This window comes from Lithobates pipiens, unplaced genomic scaffold (genome assembly GCF_037356315.1).
Source record: "Lithobates pipiens isolate NorthernLeopardFrog02 unplaced genomic scaffold, aLitPip1_a1.2 Scaffold_23, whole genome shotgun sequence".
Lineage (NCBI taxonomy): Eukaryota > Metazoa > Chordata > Amphibia > Anura > Ranidae > Lithobates > Lithobates pipiens.
The window spans coordinates 312,122,095-312,143,535 of NW_027507785.1; the positions used below are offsets into that span (position 1 = coordinate 312,122,095).

The window sequence follows — 21,441 nt, forward strand, 5'->3', positions numbered from 1 at the left end:
GCATTTAACATTTTTTATTTATATTATTTACCCATAAAATCCTCCTCATCCTCAGCATTGAGAGTAAATGGAAACTCCCTAAAAGGGGAGAGGGCTGTGCTAGAGTATTGACTAGTCAAATGTTCTATCATGTGATATTATTATTATTATACAGGATTTCAATAGCGCCAACAGTTTGTGCAGCACTTTACAGTGTAAAGGGAGACAATACAGTTACAATACACAGCACAAGAGGGCCCTGCTCATGTGAGCTTCCAATCTAATAGGGTGGGGCAAGTGGGAGAAAAGGTAATAACTTTGAGTGTGTGATTTAAAAATGAAGTAAAAATACATTTATGTAAGGAAAAATTGCTGCAAGTAAAATGCTTGATTTTTCTATCGTTTTTAACTGCAATTTTTTAAGCTAATAACAGGGTCTCTTTAAACTTCAAACCTGTTCTCAAAAAGTGATGATTTGTTATGTTATATGGATTCCTTAGAAATTTGAATTTAGGCCAAACTGCACATTGAAAAATGTACCCTTTGCATACCTCCCAACCTTCTGCAATAGGAATTAGGGACACCTATTAGCAAAAGTATCTAGGCATAGGCCACACCCCCTGCCACGGCCCCATAACCCACAAGTGCTTTTTTTTACCACTACTATTCCTTTATATTGGCTTTTGGAATTTACAAATGCTGCAATTTAGAATTTGGATGAAAGGTTTAGCACTGGGAGACACTTTTTGAAAGATGAAAAAAGATGAAAAGCCCATTTTATATACAACTATATAAATCTTAGTAAATAAATTAGAATCACGCTAGTTGTTCACATGAAATGGTAAATATAGATGTATAATTAATAAAGTCCATAAACAGTCCACCAATAATTGAGATTTATTCATTACAAGGGATCACTCAGCGCCTATGGCTTAAACCCAGCCTGGGCCTTGCTCCTGGTTGTACGGCTCTCCTGTGTCCGGGACGTCATTCAATAGGATGGATAGGTGATATACCTAAAAAATAAAAAGCTCCACATGGCATAAAATCTTTTGAATATTTATTAAAATAAAGTATTTCACTTACAGCAATGTAAAAACAGAATCTCCTTAAGCTTGGTGTGCCGGCCGGCGCACAACCAAACAAACCCGTCCTCACAAATGAGGAGGAATGAGGGACGGAGGGATATTGCTCCAAATCAGGGACAGTCCCTCGAAATCAGGGACAATTTGGAGGTATGCTTTTGGCTGTAATTCATACTTCAAAAATAACAGAGTACTTCCTGATATTTGAGTGTGCCTAGGCACCCCTAATGCCTACATCCTTATAGTTGTATAGCTGCAGTGTGAGATCTAAGGCACTGCTGGCCCTGTTAGTTTCAGGAGAGTTTTGGAGTAAGATTTGGTGATCACGGTTCTCCTTGCTGGAGGTTCTTGCATGAGGAAGCAAAGCCCTGCCTCTACCATGATGGTCACCTCCACACGGAGACACAGACCAAGGTAGGTCAGTAGATTGAAGAATCAGCTGCCTGGAGTTCACAACCAATACTGGTGATTAGTCCTTTGCCCCCTACCTGATTATTTTTTGCTTACAGCATCCAGGGTTCAGGTCCTCTTTAAGGGTTTAAAGCCAAACTCCAGTACATCCTCATACTTGAATACACTTTCAGGGAACATACTTTATTTCTATGTGTCTTCTGGCCGATCATGTGACATGCTGGTTCTTCCTCTCTTTCTCTGTCGGTAGTGGGTGGTCCTCAGTGGTGCAGCATTGTAGTGTTAGCCTGGGCTGCATGAAGATGTACCCCCAGGGGGCGTGTCCATGACAACCTGGGCTCACAGGAAGTGGCTGATTGACACATTATTCAGCCTGAAAGGGGGCCATTAGCCAGCGTCTGAGGAAGATGTGGAAGGCAGCGCTGGAGCTTTGAAAAAGGTGAAGTGTGCTTAAAGTAACCCTGTCAGGTATAAAGTGCGATTGAAGGCTTTTTTAATAGAAGAGCTTTAATACTATCTGGAGGTCTCCTATCTCCCCTCGTTTCAGCACTGCAGTCTCTGTAAAGTCTTGGGCTTGAATCTTTATAATCATCTTTTGAAATATTTGATGCGATGGGTCAAATCCTGAACAAATTTTCTTTAGAAAATCAGAAATTTTGTGCATTTTGTGATCCCATGGTACCACCATTGATTTCAAAATATAACCAACCAAGCCTTCAATTTTCCCTCTTGTTGCTGCAGAAATTTTGTACCTGCGACTCTTCTTTTCTTTCCAGGTCACAGTTCATGCGCTTCTCTTTTTCAATTATATTTCTCGCACGATTCTCCCATCATTGATTCAAAATTTGGTAATTTGTGCAAAAATTTCCAACATGCCCGATCGCTTAACTTCAATGCGGCCCACTAATGGTGCAAAATTTTAACAAAATTATTTGTTAATTTCTTAATTTGTTTGTAATTTGACCCGTGTATGGCCGGCTTTGGACAGAGAAGACACAAGCTAATGCTATAGGGTTACAGCCTCTTAATCGGTTCCCAACCAACTCACGTCTATATACAGGGGCAGAATGGCTCCCCTGCACGAAACCCCGTACAGGTACGGGGTTCCTTTAAGAGCCGCCAGAGGGTGCACGCGTGGCGGGGGACACGATTCGTGTGGCCAGTGGTCACGATTGCCGCCGGCCACGTGCGATTGCATGCATGAGCACCAGCACAGGGATTTGTGTGCGTAAACACACAATCCCTGTGCTGTCAGAGGAGAGGAGATATGTCGTTTGTTCCTACTATGTAGGAACAGCAAAATGTCTCCTCTCCTACTCAGTCCTATCCCCATACAGTTAGAACACACTGAGAAAACACACAATTAACCCCTTGATCGCCCCTTAGTGTTAACCCCTTCCCTACCAGTGTCATTTACATATTTTTCTACATATTTTTGGTATAAAAAATCGAAATAAGCGATCATTGATTGGTTTGCGCAAAAGTTATAGCGTTTACAAAATAGGGGATAGTTTAAGGCATTTTTATTAATCATTTTTTTTTTTACTAGTGATGGTGGCGATCAGCGATTTTTATTGTGACTGCGACATTATGGTGGACACATCGGAAATTTTGTGACACATTTTTTGGAACCATTGTCATTTATACAGCAATCAGTGCTATACAAATGCAGTGATTCCTGTGTAAATGACACTGGCAGTGAAGGGGTTAACCAGGGGGTGGCAGTGTAGGGGTTAAGTGTGTCCTAGGGGTGTGTTACTAACTGTCGGGGGGCTGGGATTTGTGTTAGTGAACACTGATCTCTGCTCCAATCACATGGAGCAGAGATCAGCGTCACTTGTTGCTAGGCAGAAAGGGGAGATGCTGTTTACAATGGCATCTCCCTGTTCAGCCGCCCCGTGAGACCATCGCGGGTATCCCCGCAGCAATCGAGTCCGTGGGACCCGCGACCGGACTCATGGGGGTCCTGACCGGTATTAAAATGGACGTACCTATACGCCAATATGCCTGCCCGTGCCATTATGTCGACGTGCGCCGGTCGGGAACTGGTTAAGAAAGGCCTGGATTATTTCCTAAATGTACACAATATAACTGGATACTAACATTTATAGGTGAAGTTGATCTGGGGAAAATCCGATCGCCTCTCGGAGGATCAGGAAGGATTTTTTTCCCCTGCTGTAACAAATTGGATGATGCTCTGCTGGGGTTTTTTCGCCTTCCTCTGGATCAACTGTGGGTATAGAATTGGGAATATGCGATTGTATGATATCTTTTTTTTTTTTTTTTGTGGTTGAACTGGATGGACTTGTTTCTTTTTTCAACCTGACTAACTATGTAACTATGTAAGTCCAACCTATGTGTGTGATTATATGTCAGTATTATATTGTATATCCCTGTATGGTGCGGTCGTTCGGGTTCATATTTAGTAGTTTTTTTTAACTACCGATGCCCCCTGCTGATACCACTGCCTGTGGAAGGGAATTCCACATCCTTTTTACAGTAAAGAACCCTCTACATAGTTTAAGGTTAAACCTCTTTTATTCTAATTTTAATGAGTGGCCACGTGTCTTGTTAATCTCCCTTCTGCAAAAAAGTTTTCTCCCTATTGTGGGGTCACCAGTACGGTATTTGTATATTGAAATCATATCCCCTCTCAAGCGTCTCTTCTCCAGAGAGAATAAGTTCAGCGCTCGCAACCTTTCCTCATAACTAATATCTTCCAGACCCTTTATTAGCTTTGTTGCCCTTCTTTGTAGTCGCTCCATTTCCAGCACATCCTTTCTGAGGTCTGGTGCCCAGAACTGGACAGTGTACTCCAGGTGCGGCCGGACCAGAGTCTTGTAGAGCGGGAGAATTATCGCTTTATCTCTGGAGTTGATCCGCATTTTAATGCATGCCATTACTGAGCCTATCATCTACTAGGACCCCCAGGTCCTTTTCCATCCTAGATTCCCCCAGAGGTTCTCCCCCCTGCCCAGTCTATGTCTGGATAATTAAAATCCCCCATTATGATAACACTTCCCATCCTTGAGGTCCGCCTCCCCCTCAGGTTAGGGGTGCCTATAGCATACGTATTATTTTCCCCTTAGCTTCATCCCTTTGGCGCTCTAACATGGACAGGAAGTAGTGGTAAATCTCACTGAGGGCATAGACTGCAACAAGACAAGTATTTTTGGCAAGCTAGAGGGTTAGGCAAGCCATTGATAAATTGATTCTCTTTCCTTCCACCATGGATGGAAGGATAGAAAAAAGCTTGATGCCTCCCCCATTGCTGTTGTATTCTGCCTGCGGGGGGGTGGCCGGCACAGGGAGACATCCCAGCTGGCAGAACACAATGCCAGCGGCTATAACAGCTGGCAGTAATCGCATGTACAAATATCCAGCAGGCTGGTTGTATCCAGGTCAATCAATGGATTGACTTTGGTATAACCAGCCTGCCTATACATGGATTTAAATTTGTCCAGTCCCTGCTGCAGTGGCCAAATTTCGATCCATGTATCAGAATCCTTTATTAACCCCAAAGGGAAATTATTGAATGTATGGTTGGCTTTAGAATCTTTTTTTGGTGTCTTTCACTTCCTGTCCTGGTGTGGAAAGGGAAACATCGCCAATGGTGACACATACATCAATTAACTTATTTATTTATTACAGGTACTTACAGAGCACCTTCAATTTATAAAGTGCTTGATGTGTATTATACATTCACACCAGTACCCTGCTCTAAAGGAGCTTACACTCTAAGGTACTTAACTCACATTTCATACACATACTAAGGCCAATTAACCTACCAGCATGTCTTTGGAGTGTGGGAGTAAACCCACGCAGGAACAGGTAGAACATGCAAACTCCAGGCAAGTTGTGCCACGGTTGGGATTTGAACCAGTGACCTCAGTGCTGTCATGCAGAAGTGCTAGCCACTTAGCCACTGTGCTGCCTGACAAGAGGTTTTAATTCTTCCAAAGGCAGCGATCATGTTGCAAAATGGTCATGTGACCAGAACTGGTGTTTTTTCTCCAGGAAAGTATTTTGGCCCCTTCTATGACTACATATTCATATGATGAAGAGCAGGAATGTAAAGGTAGCAGTTAAGTAAACACCAGAGTACGGGTCCTCTAGAATTACCAAGCAACTGACGTATTGTGGACTCAACCTATAGACAGTTAATATTTACTTGCGGTCAAGGTGAAATATGGCTGTACACACATTAAATACACATTAATACACATTGTAGCAAATGTCCCGACCGCAGGAACTATTGACACAACTATTAATGTGACTAGTGACAGATTACGGATCTATCCTTCTGCTGGCAGCAGATTACTAGGGATCGATACATTTTATTCAATCATTTCCCATTACACAAACTAGCAACTGACTCGAACAGGCACAGGACAGCAGTGGACTGCTCTAGGATTGGATTACATGCACCTTGTTCATTCTGTGTCTATGTCTCAAAGATTTTCAGAAGAATCCAATGATATCCTAAAGAGAAGATTAGAAAAAAAATGTGTCAAGGGTTCCCATACACTCCCAATTTACTGCTGCCATTATGCTGATACCAATTTTGATCAAACTTGGTTAAAGTATAACTAAAGCCAAAACTTTTCTCTTCATTTTGGAGAGCAGAGAATGATGAATCCAGTCAGTTCCCCATCGGGGAGATTTCCCATCACATCCTGTTCGCTAGACACAACAGGAAGTAAGAAAAGCTCTCCAAATAGAGGGAAATGCCCTTTAGCCCAGGTTCACACTGAGTTGTGGGAATGAAGCCGTGCGAGTTCCGCTTGTCAGTCACGATTTTGGCTGCGATTTCACAGACATCTGTGCGGGTTACTGCACAGATGTCAATGGAAATCGCAATCAAAAATCACAAAAATTTGTACAGAAACGACTTTTTGAAATCAGAGCAGTGCCGCAAATGCGGTGTCGCACTGATTAGGACGGTGCCATTGCCGCCAATTGCCACCGATTTGACATGTAAAATTGCATGTCAAATCGCACCAATGTGAACCAGGGCTCAGCTCTGGTTCACACTGTTGCGACTTGGTACACAGAAAGTCACTATAACACATAACACATTCATTGCAAAGGGTGCAGTGACTCAATTCCCAGCGCCAAAAAAAAATAAAAAATAGTTCCTATTCTGCACTACTTTTCTGTGTCTTCCTTGCGACATCAGTGCCCTAGACTGCAATGTTAACATTTGCAAGGTAGTAATTTATTTGTCTAATTTTTGAGACTTTGGCTTCGGAGGGTTTTGTAAGTTCAATAATATGTGTCACACTGGGGTTCATTTACTAAAACTGGAGAGAGTAAAATCTGGTGCAACTGTGCATGGTAGCTAATCAGCTTCTACCATCAGCTTGTTTAGTTAAGCTTTGACAATAAAACCTGGAAGCTGATTGGTTTCCTATGCAGAGCTGCTCCAGTTTAAGGCTGGGTTCACACCATTGTGAATTGGATGCGGGATCGCCTCATCCAATTCGCAATAGCAGGAGATTTTGACCGTTCACATCTCCAGAGCAGGTCCGGTACACTGTGCGTCTTTTGGTCCGTTTCAGGTCCGAATTCAGCCCAAAATTCGGACTGAAATCGGACCTGAACAAGTGAACCAGGACGCACCGGACCCCTGCTGTGAGATGGATGCAGTGATGGTGTGAACCCAGCCTTAGTAAATCAACCCCACTCTGCATTGTTATGATTTGCTATAGCCAAAGTCACAAAACATCAAAGTCGCATGAAAGCCACATTAAAGTCACATTAAGTTGCAATGCACTGTCACATTGGAAGTCGCACGACTTTGGAGTCCCAGCAGTGTGAACCAAGCCTCAGGTGTAACACAAACAAGTGTCCCCATTGGAAGATTCCCCCTCTTTTCATGCTCTGCTGGCAACTCAAATTTCCGGTTTCTCTCTCTTTCAGCCCAAGTGACAATGGTGACAAGACCAGTGCAGAGAGTATCTTCCTAACAGGGACACAGACAGCAGAAAAACCCAGCAGGGGTCACTCATTAATCTATCTAAAGTAAAACCTCGGTTTGAGAGTAACTTGGTTTGAGAGCGTTTTGCAAGACAAGCTAATTTTTTTTATCAATTTTGACTTGATATACAAGCAATGTCTTGATACACAAGTAGCGTCACGTCACAACTGAGTATAAAAGAGAAGAGAGGCGCCTCTAACTGTAGCAATATGGTTACATTTAATGAAGGTACAACATTTGGCAACTCACATGGTTGTTGATTAAAGAGGCACATCTAAGTATGCAGGCATCTGGGGTAAAGCTGTCCACATAGACCGTCTCCAGCACCACCATCAACGTCGTCCCTTCCATGCTGCGCTCCACGAGCGGATCAAGCCTCGCTTTAAGATCGCTCTACTGCAGGGTAGTCTTCCCAGTCATGATTGCACACTGACAGCGGTGAGAGCTGGCAGTGCGGGGGATGGTCTATGTGCTTTACCCCGGATGCCTACATACTTAGATGTGTCTCTTTTAATCATCTACCATGTGAGTTGCTAAATGTTGGACCTTCATTGAATGTAACCATATTGCTACACTTAGAGGCGCCTCTCTTCTCTTTTATACTCTGGAGCTCCTGCTGGATTTAGCTTCTATTCCCCCTGTGGAGGCTTCCATTTGTGGATGGACATTTTATGGTTACACAACCGATCACATTGCTGTAATATTTTTATATGGACTATAAACTGAAGGACTTATGAATAAATGGTTGTGGAACAAATCATCTTAATTTCCATTATTTCTTATGGGGAAATTCGCTTTGACATACAAGTTTTTTGGATTACAAGCATGTTTCCGGAGCAAATTATACTCACAATCCAAGGTTTTACTGTATGTATAAAATAGCGGTTTGGCCTGATAAAAACAAGGAATAAAGACACAGAAACTTTTTTTTTTTTAATTAAAACGTTATTTTTTTTTTTTACTGCTGCTTGTTCCAAATATTCACAAAATAAATATACTTGTAAAAAAAAAAAAAAGGACAAAAACCAACAGATATTAGCAAAGAGAATAATCTCTGTAAATATCCTCTGGTTTCCGGTGTTACATTTAAACACATTCTAGTTTAGAGGCAGGATAAGGGACCAACTGATCATGAAACTACAAGTCCCAGCAGGCACTGCGGTGACCAGCTTAGCGATCCTCGCTGCAGCACCTTCTTCCTATTCGTAATACACGCCGTAGACATTAGCCAGAGCAAACAGGGAGCTGTTCTTAAAGGTGTAGGAGGCAAAAGTGTCGTTCGCCGGGTCCCAGATACACCGGCTGCCAACCCGCATGCCCTGATCGTTCAGCTGTCCGATGTAGATGAGGACGATTATTTTATACCGCGGTATCATCAGGTCCTTCACTCTGGCTTTAACTACCTGGAAGTCAGAAAATGAGAGCGTCTTTATTATGGTGGAAAGAAAAGAAAGCTGGGAGAGGATTCAATACACATTGCAGACGCCAAAACATTAAAAGAGCACTCCACTTTCCACAATCCCCCTCCTGCATTTTCCAAAGACCCGGCTTCTTTTCTCACATAGGAATATCAGGGACTGCGCTGCATCAGCCTAGTCCCAAATGTTTATACCTGACATAATATCCCTGCAGTGAGGACGACTAACCTGGTCACCACAGCGCATGCTAAGGATTGTAGATTGAAGCCCCACACCACACCTGCAAAAAAAAAAAAAAGACGCATGCTATAGGAACGAGCGTGCGTGTTTCTTACGCTATAGGAACACGCATGATTTTGCTTACATTCCTGCATTGCATTCCTTTCCCGAAGAGGCCCATTAACCACTTCAGCCCCGGAAGGATTTACCTACTTCCTGACCAGACCATTTTTTGCGACTCGGCACTGCGTCGCTTTAACTGACAATTGCGCGGTCGTGTGACGCTGTACCCAAACAAAATCTATGTCCTGTTTTTCCCTCAAATAGAGATTTCTTTTGGTGGTATTTGATCACCTCTGCAAATTTTTTTTTTTTGTGCTATAAACAAAAAAAGAGCGACAATTTTGAAAAAAAAAAAACTTTTTGCTATAATAAATATCCGCCTGAAAAATGTAAAAAAAATAATTTCTTCATCAGTTTAGGCCAATATATATTCTTTTACATATTTTTGGTTAAAAAAAAAAAAAAAAAAAAAATAGCAATAAGCATATATTTGCACAAAAGTTATAGCATCTACAAAATAGGGGATAGATTTATGGCATTTTTATTATTAAATTATTATTATAAATAATAATATAATTATTATTCATTTTTTTTTTACTAGTAATGGTAGTGATCAGCGATTTTTAGTGGGGCTGCAACACTGCGGCGGACACTTTTTTGGGACCAGTGAAATTTATACAGTGATTAGAGCTATAAATACCCACTGATTACTGTATAAATGTCACTGGTAGGGAAGGGGTTAACTAAAGGGTGATAAAGGGGTTAAATGTGTTTCCTGGGAGGTGTTTCAAAAAAATAATGTGGGGGGGGGGGGGGGGGGGCGACTGACAGGAAGTAGAGATAGATCGCTGTTCCTGATCACTAGAAACAACAGATCTCTCTCTACCTCCCTGACAGAACGGGGATCTGTCTGTTTACATTGACAGATCCCCATTCTGGCTCTCTGAGGAGCGATCGCAGGTCAACGGTGGACAATACGGCCTCCAGCCATGTACATCGGCTCTGGTGTTGAGCCGTGGGCATGTGCACGCCCCCTAGAGCTCTTAAAGTGGCCAACGTAGACCTACGGCGCTTTGCACAGCCATGCCAACCGGCCGCTGTATAATGACGGCAGCTAGTCGGCAACAGGTTAATGAATATGGGATATGTCCCCGGCCATTTACTATCCCTGCGGGTCTCACCTCGGAAATGGTCTTTGTCATCTGTCTACATAACTCAGCTTCATACTTCTCCTCCTGAAGATAACTGGTCAGGACGTCCTTCAGAATATTGTTCACTGTGGCTACAGGAAAGCGTCTCCCGGGGCCTACAACAGAGAAGTAGCTTTCATCAAGAGGCCCTGTCACCAACATCAAACAACTGCAAGCCAAAGCAGAAAGATCTCATATTTGTAATGTTTATTTGCAGTAATATTCCTTTCAATACAGGATGTTATATTCACTTGCAGTGGCCGCTGGTGATATATTTTTTATAGGGGGGGGCAATCCATTTAGGTTGCGGGCAGCACTTCCTCCGAGCGGCATCTCCTCCTCCTGGTGCTTCACGATGGCTTCCCCTGCTCCTCAGCCAATAGGATCGCTTCTCCTCTCAGCCAATTGGGTAATGGGTCTCAGGACCCGCTTCCTGATTGGCCGGGAGGAGAATCAGAAAGACAATAGCGCATATTAAAGTGATTGTAAGGGTTCATTTAAAAAAAAAAAAATAACAAACATGTTATACTTACCTCCACTGTGCAGCTCGTTTTGCACAGAGTGGCCCTAAACCTGCTCTTCTGGGGTCCCCCGGTGGCTCCTCCCCGCATCAGATAACCCTCTAGGAGAAGTGCTCTCCCGGGGGATTACTTTGTGGGCGCACTCCTGAGTCTAGCATTTGCGTCCATAGACATGAATGCCGGACTTGGCCCCACCCCCCGGCGCTCACGTCATTGGATTTGATTGGCAGCAGTGGGAGCCAATGGCTGCGCTGCTATCAATCTATCCAATAAAGAGCCGGGACCCCCTGGAGAGAGGGAGAGCGCGTCTCCACTGACAGAAATATGGGGCTCAGGTAGGTAAAATGGGGGGCTGGGGGGCCGGTCACTGCCAGGTGTTTTTTCACCTTCATGCATAGGATGGGTTTACATCCCCTTTAATTTGCTATTGTCACACCACTGGGTGGGCTCGGGGTGCAGTGCTCTGTGCCCTGAGCCCATCCTTCTGGCTCTAATCCTGTGCTTCCAAAAAAAGAAGAAAAAAAAAACATTGAAATCCATGTGTCCGGCGCCCTGTTTGTAGATTAGGGGGCCAGACGCATGGATTGGGGGGTGATGCCCATGCGCCCGGCATTACAAACCGCCACTGTTCGCTTGTAATGTGCCTCTGAACTTTCTAGAAAATTTGACTACTTACTGTTGGTACGGAAGACATAAAGGGTTGACAGTGCCCAGGACCTGAGCTGGAATTGATGGGTAATGGCTCCAATGAAACACGTGTGTACCCAAAAAGGTTGCTGATGATTTATTCCACAGATTAAAACTGTACAAATCTGAATGATAACGTTACCACAAGGCTGTAAGGCTGGCTCAGGCACTGATGGATCACTAGGACCATCCGGGACAACCAACCAAGGGACACCGACCATGGAAAGCCACAAGAACACACCAGCTTCAGTGTGTGGTGAGTAGAGCCGGACTGGCCGGCAAGGGAAGATGGTGTCACTGAGACTGGCGATGTGAATAGAGCCAAGCAGCTGACTGTGTCCAGGGGAAAAACTCTGTGGTGGGTGTTGAAGGAAGGGGGGCATCACCGAAGACAAGCCGGGAACTGAGGTGTCGGAGAAGGAACCAGCCACAGCCAACGTGGAGCAGGGCATCTCTTTTGCTGTTGCTGGTTTTGCCCGATTGCGTGCTTTGTCAAATCTGTCACTCGCTCATCCATGTCTTTATGGACCTTGCTTTGTGCACTGGTGCGCAGTCATGGTGGAACAGGAAGGGGCCGTCCCCAAACTGTTCCCACAAAGTTGAGAGCATGAAATTGTCCAAAATGTCTTGGTATGCCGACGCCTTAAGAGTTCCCTTCACTGGAACTAAGGGGCCAAGACCAACCCCTGAAAAACAACTCCACACCATATTCCCCCCTCCACCAAATGATTTAGACCAGAGCACAAAGCAAGGTCCATAAAGACATGGATGAGCGAGTTTGGGGTGGAGCATGGGTCTTCAAACTACGGCCCTCCAGTTGTTCAGGAACTACAATTCCCATCATGCCCAGTCATGTCTGTGAATGTCAGAGTTTTACAATGGCACATGGGATGTGTAGTTCCGCAACAGCTGGAGAGCCGTAGTTTGAGGATCCCTGGGGTGGAGGAACGTGACTGGCCTGCACAGAGTCCTGACCTCAACCCGACAGAACACCTTTGGGATGAATGTAGACTGCGAGCCAGGCCTTCTCGTCCAACATCAGTGCCTGACCTCACAGGCGCTTCTGGAAGAATGGTCAAACAATCCCATAGACACACTCCTAAACCTTGTGGACGGCCTTCCCAGAAGAGTTGAAGCTGTTATAGCTGCAAAGGGTGGGCCAACGCAATACTGAACCCTACGGACTAAGACTGGGATGCCATTAAAGTTCATGTGTGTGTAGAGGCAGGTGTCCCAATACTTTTGACAATATAGTGTATGTGGCTGCAGGAAACCAGGCCTTTACTGCCCAGCCGCTGCACATATGCATCCATAGTGGTCTGAAGTTGTGTTTGGACCTCCCATCACACTGACCAAACCCTCTCTGACAGCTCTCAGCTTTGTGATTGGAGCCAGTGGGTCACTGTGAGAGCCAATCAAAGGGGTCACATGATTGGGAAGCCTCCTGGTGTTAAAGAAGGGCTGCTGGAAGGTGACAGGAAAGGGTTACACATTGAATATGAGAATTAAAGTGTATGTAATGCCATTTTTTCGTTTTGGACGGAGTGGAGAGGATTTTATTTTATTATATTTATTTTTAATATTTATTAGTTTTACCTCAGCAAGGTTTATATTGCTCTCCGTGCCCCCACTCATTCCCCCCCCCCCCCCCCAGAGGTATCCGCGCTCTCTATTTGTCCTGGTAACTACTGATTGAGACAAAAAAATGTATTTACAGTTGTCACCAGAACAGGAATAGAGAGGAAATCTTTCAATGGGGACATCTGTGCCAGTTTCAGCTCTTGGCTTTGCCCCATCTGCCACCACTTGTGCAGTCTTACTCCTGCTGCAGAACTTTATGCTGCGCTTGCAAGGAGAGTGTCACGTGGGCAGAGCTGAGAACTCCTAAAAGAGAAGTATGGGTTCACAAAAAAAACATCCATACGCAGTTAGATAGCTGCAGCATTATTCCGATGCTGCAGCTGACCCCTGCCAGCTCTACCTTGAGACCTGAACGGCAGTGGCGGCCGGTGCAAACAGTATGCTACCCCCCCCACCCCCCCCGCGCGCCCGGTTGGTAGCACTTACCCTATCACCAGTGGCTTCCCCTGCTCGGCGGTGGCGGCCTCCCATTGTCCTGCTCTCCACGGGTCATCATGGCGAAGGCTGCTTCCGTTTTCTCCCTCCTCCTCTGTGGCCAATTGGGAGGGTTCTCTTTTTGGCCAATCTGAAAATGGGTCTCACACCCGCTTCTGATTGGCAGGAGTGAGGATCAGTGTTTCAACAGCGAATATTCATTCGCTGTTGTATTACACCTGGGTGGGCTCTGGTTGCGCTCTCTGCAACCCGAGCCCACCCTGTTTTGAAGCCTATTACAGCCTTTGGCTCTAATCAGGTGCTTACAAATAAACCCGGTCGCTGTAATTTATACGCCCGGTGCCCTGAAAGGGGCCGGACTCATGAATAGGGGGTGACAGTTGATAGATTCATGCAATGCCTGAATCTATTCATTATGCATATAGGGGGGTGGCCTGGAGAAAGGGGGCGGTGCTCAGGCACTCCTAATGGTCAGGCCGCCGCTGCTGAGCAATCAAAGACGGCGGCACAGTGGTGTAGTGGTTAGCACTCTCGCCTAGCAGTAAAAAGGGTCGCTGGTTCGAATCCCAACCACGACACTACCTGCCTGGAGTTTGCATGTTCTCCCTGTGCCTGCGTGGTTTTCCTGCCACACTCCAAAGACATGCAGGTAGGTTAATTGGCTTCTGTCCAAAAATTGGCCCTAGTATATGAATGGGGACCTTGGATTGTGGCCTCCTTGAGGGTAGGGACCGATGTGAGTGTGCAATGTACAGGGATAGGGACAATTGTAGACACTCACTCAGGTTGAACTGGATGGACTGGTGTCTTTATTCAACCTTACTATGTATCTATGTAACTAAGACCTCTGATCGCTCAGTTCTTGAGCAGAGAGCTGCTGACTGTCAGTCACCGGCTCTCTGCTCTTCCTTCATTGGAGTGCTGTGCTTTGGAGGGGGTGGGAGTGGCTGGCTCAGGCTCTCAGCGGTGCTTTGAAAGGCTAAGCTAGCTGTCATTAAGGCATCAGGGCAAATCCTGACATTATTGTCAGGATCCCTGCTAATCCTGGACCGGCTTAGCTGAAGTAAGTGCACTCCTCTGATCCCCAGGAGAAGTACAGCCAAAGGAGCTTTGGCCATATTTCTCCTTTAAAGTGGTTGTAGAGCACGTTTTGCTGCAGATAAGCCTATAATAAGGCTTACCTGTAGCTACCCAGTATATCTCCTAAACCTGCACGGTTTAGGACAGGGATATGCAATTAGCGGACCTCCAGCTGTTGCAGAACTACAAGTCCCATGAGGCACAGCAAGCATGACACCCAGAGGCATGATGGGACTTGTAGTTTTGCAGCAGCTGGAGGGCCACTAATTGCATATCCCTGGTTTAGGAGATATCCCCTGTGTTTGCGTGTGCCAACGACATTGCTCACATGCTCACTGAAGCAATGGCAGTACATGCCGTTGCTTCAGTTAGACTGTGCCGTTACCGGCGGCTCCTTTGAGCATGCGTGGGAGTGACGTCATGACATCATACTAGCTCATGCAATGCCTGCAATGCCTTTGTCTTGCAGGTTTTCATTTTTTTTTCTAAGTGGGTTTACAACCACTGTAAGGATAAGTCTGAGCAGGGTCCCAAAGATGTATAAGATACAGATAATCACCAGCATCTATCTGCAGCCAAACATTCTGGGGTACGTTAGGTGGACTGACCCTTTAAATGAGTTCTTAAATGCAGATAAATACAAACGACCATACCTAACTGATACGTATTTTCCATCTGCACGACCGGACGGTGTACGTCATCATGGTGCCCCGGCTCATCGATATAAGACACTGTGCTCATAGAGCTACAATAAAACACAATCAATAAATTGTTATTCATAAATCTAGCTACAATGTAATTGTACAAACTGTTCCATCAAGATTGTGGAGAAACTCTAACCTCAACCTCCAGCCTTCCCTTCAGTCTTACACAGTTGTACCGGATCCTCACCTGGACTGAAATGGCTTACACTGCACACTGCGAGCTTCTCACAGTGTACATTAGAAATTGCAGCAAGCCAGATAGCGCCAGCCTCATTTCTTGGCTGCAGGACATTTAGACATCTAGGCATTTCCTCCCCAGCCTGACTCTGCCTGGCCTCCCTCTTTCATTCATTGGATTTCAGTTCTTTCGATCGTAGAGGCTCAGCATCACATATGGACGTTACCTAGAGCAGTCTGCATAGAAATACAGCCAGCTGAGGAATGCCCACTCCTCCAGACCTATACCCGCTCATCAAGGCATTTTGATAATTGGATAACTCCTCCCAAGAGGAGGCGATGTACATGCTTACATCAGGGCTGAGGGCTCTTGAGAGGAGTACTGAGGCAGGAGGTTGCAATGTTTTCAGGAAGCTATATACAGAAGCCTGCTGTCAGACCAACCCTTCCCCCGCCTTGATCTGCCTGCATTGTGTAGATCTTCAGTTCCTACTAGTGGCCACAATGCAGTATTTTCCTGATTGAGGAATATCAGGAAAATACCACATTATGGCCACTAGATGGAGCTGACACTCATAGGAAACATATTTGAACAGGAGATTATTTGTGTGGATGCTGAGGTATTCGAACAGAATTTTTTTTTTCTAAATAGACCCCCTAGTGTTTTGTTTTAGCCTTTTAAGTAATGCAGAGAATGTCTCTAGAATCTGTAACTATTGGGGGGGGGGGTCTAGTGGTCACCTACAGCAAATAGGGGTACATCCACAAGATGTTTGCCTTGGCCCCCGTATACCCAAACTTGGCCCCTTATCTGAAGGTAATGGTAATGAAGAAGGTTTGCCGGCTCACTCTCTGGATTCTTTGGGCTTGTTCAGGTTGTCCCTGGGTCTCACTTCATGGCTGCCAAGTGATGATACGCTTCCCTCTTCTTCAGCAGGCGGGCAGCCTTGTCCTTGGCGGCTTCTGACATCTCTGTGAAAAGAGCAGTGACATCTCTCAGATCCCGGGAATTAAACATGTTCTGTAGTTCTGACTAAAGCCGCGTACACACGGGCGGACTGTATGGCCAACTTAGTCCGTCAGACAATCCGACGGACAGTCCGTCCTAATTTTGAATGAACGGAGAGACATGATACAAGAGATGGTCAGAGACTGGAGACATGATACAGGAGATGGTCAGAGACTGGAGACATGATACAAGAGATGGTCAGAGACTGCAGAAATGATACAGGAGATGGTCAGAGACTGGAGACATGATACAGGAGATGGTCAGAGACAGCAAGACATGATACAGGAGATGGTCAGAGACAGAAGACATGATACAGGAGATAGTCAGAGATTGCAGACATGATACAGGAGATGGTTGGAGACTGCAGGCATGATACAAGAGATGGTCGGAGACTGCAGACATGATACAAGAGATGGTCAGAGACTGCAAACTCGGGCAGCAGATTGGGCTCTAGGATCCTAAAAGACATAACTGAGCTGCATTAGTGGGGATTTTTCAATGCTATAGTCCCCAGTTATTTTTTCTTCTTCCATTTTTTTTTTTTTATTTTAATTTTTTTACTAAAATTTAATTTTTTTTTTAACCTTTTTGGTATCTCAACGCTGCTGATCCCTGGCAGCCAATCCTATTGGTGAAGCACGATGTATTTTTTTGGGGCTCTCCCATTGATCTCTATAGCACTCATAGTCGTGCCGTAGGTCACATTCCACACCTACTCATAGAATGTATGACAGAAAAGGAAGCAGGGATTGTCACTGTGCCTGCTCACCCTGGGGCAATGTGACACCACGGCAGCCTGTCTCCCTGGATACCCTCCACCCGCCGCAAACACACTGGCATCATCAACAGATCCTCTGCCTTTAACCCTTCAATGTCTGCCCCTCTCCCTGCAGATTGAGGGCTGCTGTGAACGTGGATGTCGGAAACTTTTTGTCTTATACTTGATAAGTTCTGGTCATTGTGATCACACATATGGAGGTTGAATGTTCACATAATAAATAGGGAAAATCACCTCCCCTCTGGTCTCTCTATATAAATCAGGTCACCAATATAAATGATTGGACTTTTATTTCCCTGGTCACAGGTGTATGCACTCCTGACAATATTACAAAAAAGCACTGATGTACTACTCCCCACTATGTAATCATTGGAGTACAAAGTATCAGACAATGACCAGCGCTGCTATTTAATTGATACAATACATTTTTTTTTTGATCAGCTGCTTATTTGTAACTATTTATCAAGTTCCATAACTAAAGTTCTACGTTCCTCTCAGCCTGTTCACCTCCTATAGAGCAGAGCAATTTTTACATTTCTGCTATGGACTTGTTTATTCAGATGATATCTTGGTCATTACTAAAGATAAAAAGGTAATAATAATTGTTATATATATATATATATATATATATATATATATTTTTTTTTTTTTTTTCAATTCAAAGATTTTTATTGGATTTTTTAGATATTGTTTTTCTTTTTTTAAGGACAGACAAGGCTTTCTTTTCATGATATTGTTCTCCAACAATGATTTTTTTCCCCCACAATCCTTAGAAAATAAAAAGCAACAGCAGAATTTGTTTAAAAAAAGAAAAAAAAAATTGTGTTACTGCACATAAAAAATGTGCATTTTATTCTGTTATTTGTCCTGTTTAAAATGACACTAAAATTATGATTCTGGTACAAAGCAATGCACATTTATTTACAAACTAAATAAAAAACATTTTTTTTTTTCAATTTTTACACTTTTTTTAAATGTGAAATGTGTAAATATATGGTAAAGGTGTACAAATATTAACAAACAAAACAATAAAGTTGGAACGATAATAGTTAATAAAATAGAAACAAGCTAAAAAAAATAAAAAATCATCAGAATAATATTAGCTGAAGGCCTTTCACAGTAGTAAAAGACAAAATAGTTGCGCTCAATCAATAATAAACTTCAAAAGTACCATAAAATAATGACTTAGTGCATATTGAAAAAGCAAAGCATTGGATATAGAAAAGTGAAAAAATATATGTATGTGAAAAAATATATTTTTTTAAATATTTAAAAAATATATTTTTCGATCTCACCCAGGTTTTGCAGAACTTAGAACATATCAGCCTTATGGAAAAGCTTACAGCCATAGTCCACGATACTATGCCCCAGTTCTCCAAGATTTGGGATCTGTGGAACCGCTCCAAACTGAATACTGCTGCGTAATTCAGATTACTACTCCACGCCCTCTTATGATGAGTTTAAATGCTCAAATTAATCGACCAAACCATGTCATATAATTCTGAAAGGAAGGCATTCCCACGCCCCCGGCTCACTGAGACTTGGTTATTTGAAAGTGGCATTTACGGATCTGTACTGCAAATAACTGATAATCTTTTGAAGACATAATAAATATGCTGAACTATTATGCCCCACCCTCCTTCTCCCCCCCCCCCCCCTCCTTTTCCTTCTTGTTTTTGATTTGTCTCATATGTCAAACTTACTGTTTCTATGAACACTTGTACAAGTGTAAGATACTGTATTCTTGTTATCTTTCTATTTTCAATAAAATACAATTTAAAAAAAAAATATATATATATTTTTTCACATGCATTTATTTTTTAAGTTTTTCATTATCAATGCTTTGTTTTTTCAACATGCACTGAGTATTATTATTATTGATTTAGCGTGACTATTTTGTTTTTTATTTGTTTACTATGATGATATTACATGTTTTGTCGCTGCTGTTTTAAGTATTTTTTTTGCACTTTATATATCCTTTTACAGTAGTGCATTTCTGCTGCGTTTTACTTGCTAAAAAACGCATGAAATTTTTTTACTTTTAAATCCTATGTGGTGCGTTTTGTAATGTCCCGCATGCAACATCTTTGGTGCAGTTTTCAAAACTGCACCAAAAAAAAAAAAAAATCCAGGTCCCCATTGAAATGATTAGGAAAAGCACAAAAACGTGCAGAAATAGCATCAAAAGCGCACCTGTGATGTGTTTTTTTGAGTCACATGTCCAAGTTTTCACAGGTGCATGCTGGGTAATGGGGACCCAGAAAATGCACCGGAAATGTATAAAAAAAAAAAAGTGTCAAAAATGCACAAATGCGCTTCTGATGCATTTATTCAAAAGTGTGGTATGAAAGCAGCTGAAGAGAGAAGGAAACTATGGAGTTACCTAGGGATGATTAGAGTAAGCTAAGGGTTATTAAGAGATCAAACAGAGGAATATTTTATATATATATATATATATATATATATATATATATGTAAAATTGTACTCGACAGGTTGCTTCAACTGACATCATCTGCAGATCTAAGTCCCTCCCTTTGATCTGTAGATGAATGAATAGAAAGACACAAATATAACAATATTAGCATCTTTGATAATTGTAAAACATTGATTCAGACATGATTTGACAGCTAGAGCTGCTTCTTCTCGGAGTATACAGTAATGCGGCTTTAATTAATCACAGCCGACAATTACTGTGTACTGAGAGGGGGTCCCAGAAGCAGGGCAGAGAGATTGGAAGGGCTACACATACCCGGTGTACAATGATGAAGTTTTTCTGGATGTGTGTAGCATGCCCAAAGTCTGCAACTAGGTAAATGACAATACTGATGTTAATATATAAAGTATCTCACAAAAGTGTGAGTACACCCCTCACATTTTCGTACATATTTATTATATCTTTTCATGTGACAACACTGAAGAAATGACACTTTTGCTACAATGTAAAGTAGTGAGTGTACAGCTTGTATAACAATGTAAATTTGCTGTCCCCTCAAAATAACTCAACACACAGCCATTAATGTCTAAACCGCTAGCAACAAAAGTGAGTACACCCCTAAGTGAAAATGTCCAAATTGGGCCTAATTAGCCATTTTTCATCCCCGGTGTCACGTGATTTGTTAAGCTACTTTCACACTGAGGTGCTTTACAGGCGCTACAGCGCTAAAAATATCACCTGCATAGCGCCTGTAAAGAGTCACTCCAGTGTACAGGCCCGAGTGCTTTCACACTGGAGTGGTGCGCTTGCAGGATGGTAAAAAAAAAAAGGCCTGCTAGCAGCATCTTTGCAGCGCTGTATACACTCTCCTAAAGCACCCCTGCCCATTGAAAACAATGGGGCAGTGCCACCAAACTGCCGGCAAAGCGCCACTGCAGAGGCGCTTTGTGGATGGTTTTTAACCCTTTTTCGGCCATTAGCAGGGATTAAAAACCGCCCCGCTAGTGGCTGAATAGCGTCACTAAAACAACGGTAAAGTGGTGCTCAAATAGCACAGATTTACCGCCGACACCCACCCCAGTGTAAAAGTAGCCTTAGTGTTACAAGGTCTCAGGTGTGAATGGGGAGCAGGTGTGTTAAATTTGGTGTTATCGCTCTCACTCTTTCATACTGGTCACTGGAAGTTCAACATGGCACCTCATGGCAAAGAACTCTCTGAGGTTTCTGAAAAAAAGAATTGTTGCTCTACATAAGGATGGCCTAGGCCAGTGATGGAGAACTTTGGCACCCCAGATGTTTTGGAACTACATTTCCCATGATGCTCCAGTACACTGCAGGGTGCCAGAGCATCATGTGAAATGTAGTTCCAAAACATCTGGGGTGCCAACGTTCGCCATCACTGGCCTAGGCTATAAGAAGATTGCCAAGACCCTGAAACTGAGCTGCAGCACGGTGGCTAAGAGCGGTATAACTGGACAGGTTCCACTCAGAACAGGCCTTACCATGATCAACCAAAAAAGTTGTGTGCACGTGCTCAGCGTAATATCCAGAGGTCGTCTTTGGGGAATAGACGTAGGAGTGCTGCCAGCATTGCTGCAGAGTTGAAGGGGTGGGGGGTCAGCCTGTCAG

General features: G+C 43.6%; 1 protein-coding gene across 1 annotated transcript; it reads right to left on the reverse strand.

Annotated features, from left to right (window-relative positions):
* Positions 1–8,409: 8,409 nt before the first annotated feature.
* On the reverse strand, positions 8,410–16,560 carry DYNLT5 (dynein light chain Tctex-type family member 5). Its single transcript, XM_077450526.1, is given in 5 exon segments — positions 8,410–8,858; positions 10,337–10,461; positions 15,363–15,454; positions 16,440–16,515; positions 16,518–16,560. Coding segments are annotated over 5 exon segments (540 nt in total). The 3' UTR covers positions 8,410–8,654.
* Positions 16,561–21,441: the final 4,881 nt, after the last annotated feature.